At 56.8% G+C, this 1,567-nt stretch overlaps 1 protein-coding gene across 1 annotated transcript in view; it reads right to left on the reverse strand.

Moving 5' to 3' along the window:
• LOC147097538 (CCN family member 1-like) overlaps positions 1-1,296 on the reverse strand; it is a 6,164-nt gene extending 4,868 nt beyond the window's left edge. Inside the window, exons 1-2 of the mRNA XM_085971470.1 lie at positions 607-1,296; positions 197-410 (exon numbers count right to left, since the gene is read on the reverse strand). Coding sequence (XP_085827596.1) covers positions 197-410; positions 607-654 — 262 coding nt within the window. The 5' untranslated portion in view covers positions 655-1,296. The remainder of the gene's footprint in view (positions 1-196; positions 411-606) is intronic.
• Between the last annotated feature and the right edge of the window lie 271 nt (positions 1,297-1,567).

Consider the following 1,567-nt stretch of genomic DNA (forward strand, 5'->3'; position numbering starts at 1 on the left):
GAGCAGTTCATTAAAAAGGTAGGTTTTGTGAAACTAGAGTCAGTGTCCCTGGGAATGGCCGGGCTGGGAGCTGGTGACAACCCCTGGGCCGCCCTGAGCCCAGTCGGCAGGGCAGTGAAGCCAGGGCAGGGGGTGGGGGATCGCTCAGTCCCGGGCCAGGGGCTCGGTTTCCGGGAAGCCCCCGCCACAGACTCACCTCTGCAGATGCCGCTGCCCGCGGTCTCTCCGGCTCCCTGGTTACACTCCAGGCCCTTCAGATGGTCGCAGGGGTTCCGCCGGCTGCAGTCTTCATTCAGCTGCTTGGCGCAGACTTTGCAACAGCCGCAGCCGTCCAGGAGCACCGTGACCCCGGGGGGACAGCGGGCCGGGCCCGGGGGGCAGGCACAGTCGGCGGGGCAGCCGCCCCTCACCTGGGGAAGGACAATCACAGAATGAACACAGGCTGAGAGAGAGAGAGAGCTGGGGGTCGGGGGACACCGCGGGCACAGGGGGTCTGTTTAAACACATTCATCAAAGGCCACTTAAACAGTTCCAGCAAAGGCTCCTGAACAAAGGTACATTTTCACAGCCGGATCCTCCCAAACCCAGAGTGCAGCGGGTTCTCACCGGAGCGGAGCTCAGGGACAGCAGTGTGAGCAGCAGCAAATGTTCCATCTCTCGCCTGGACACAGTCCCACTCAGATTCAACCGCAGGGAAAGGTGTGAGCGAGGGTCCCGGAGTTCCCCAGGCGATCCCCTGTCCGCCTCACTGCCTGCACCCAGACCACTGTCTCTGTCTCTGTCTGTCTCTGTCTGTCTGTCTGTCTCTCGGCTCCTTGCTCTGTCTGCCTCTCTGTCTCTCTCTCTCTCTAATGCTGTTATTCTCTCTCTCTCTCTCTCTCTAATGCTCTGTTATTCTCTCTCTCTCTCTCTCTAATGCTGTTATTCTCTCTCTCTCTCTCTCTCTCTAATGCTGTTATTCTCTCTCTCTCTCTCTAATGCTGTTATTCTCTCTCTCTCTAATGCTCTGTTATTCTCTCTCTCTCTCTCTCTAATGCTGTTATTCTCTCTCTCTCTCTCTCTCTCTAATGCTGTTATTCTCTCTCTCTCTCTAATGCTGTTACTCTCTCTCTCTAATGCTCTGTTATTCTGTCTCTCTCTCTCTCTAATGCTGTTATTCTCTCTCTCTCTCTCTCTCTAATGCTCTGTTATTCTCTCTCTCTCTCTCTCTCTCTCTAATGCTGTTACTCTCTCTCTCTAATGCTCTGTTATTCTGTCTCTCTCTCTAATGCTGTTATTCTCTCTGCCTCCGCTTATTATACAGCAGTCTCCCTGCAGCACCCTCCCTCCCATTGGCTCTCCAGCTGGCTGGGGCCTCCGCTGGCCGTCCAATCAGGGCCGAGCCTCTCACTCCAGACATTCCATTCCGGAGCACAGAGCGCGTGCGCGGGCGGCCCATGAATGGAGCCCATTCATAAAAGGGGGGAGGGGGCGGGGCGGCTGCTCGGCCAGGAGCAGACGGCGGGGAATCGCTCCCTGTTTGCCCCCCTGTGTGCACTGGACAGGCACAGGAGCTGGCAGTCTGTGC

This window comes from Somniosus microcephalus, chromosome 31 (genome assembly GCF_052327205.1).
Source record: "Somniosus microcephalus isolate GS21.2 chromosome 31, FLI_Smic_1.0, whole genome shotgun sequence".
Classification (NCBI taxonomy): Eukaryota; Metazoa; Chordata; class Chondrichthyes; order Squaliformes; family Somniosidae; genus Somniosus; species Somniosus microcephalus.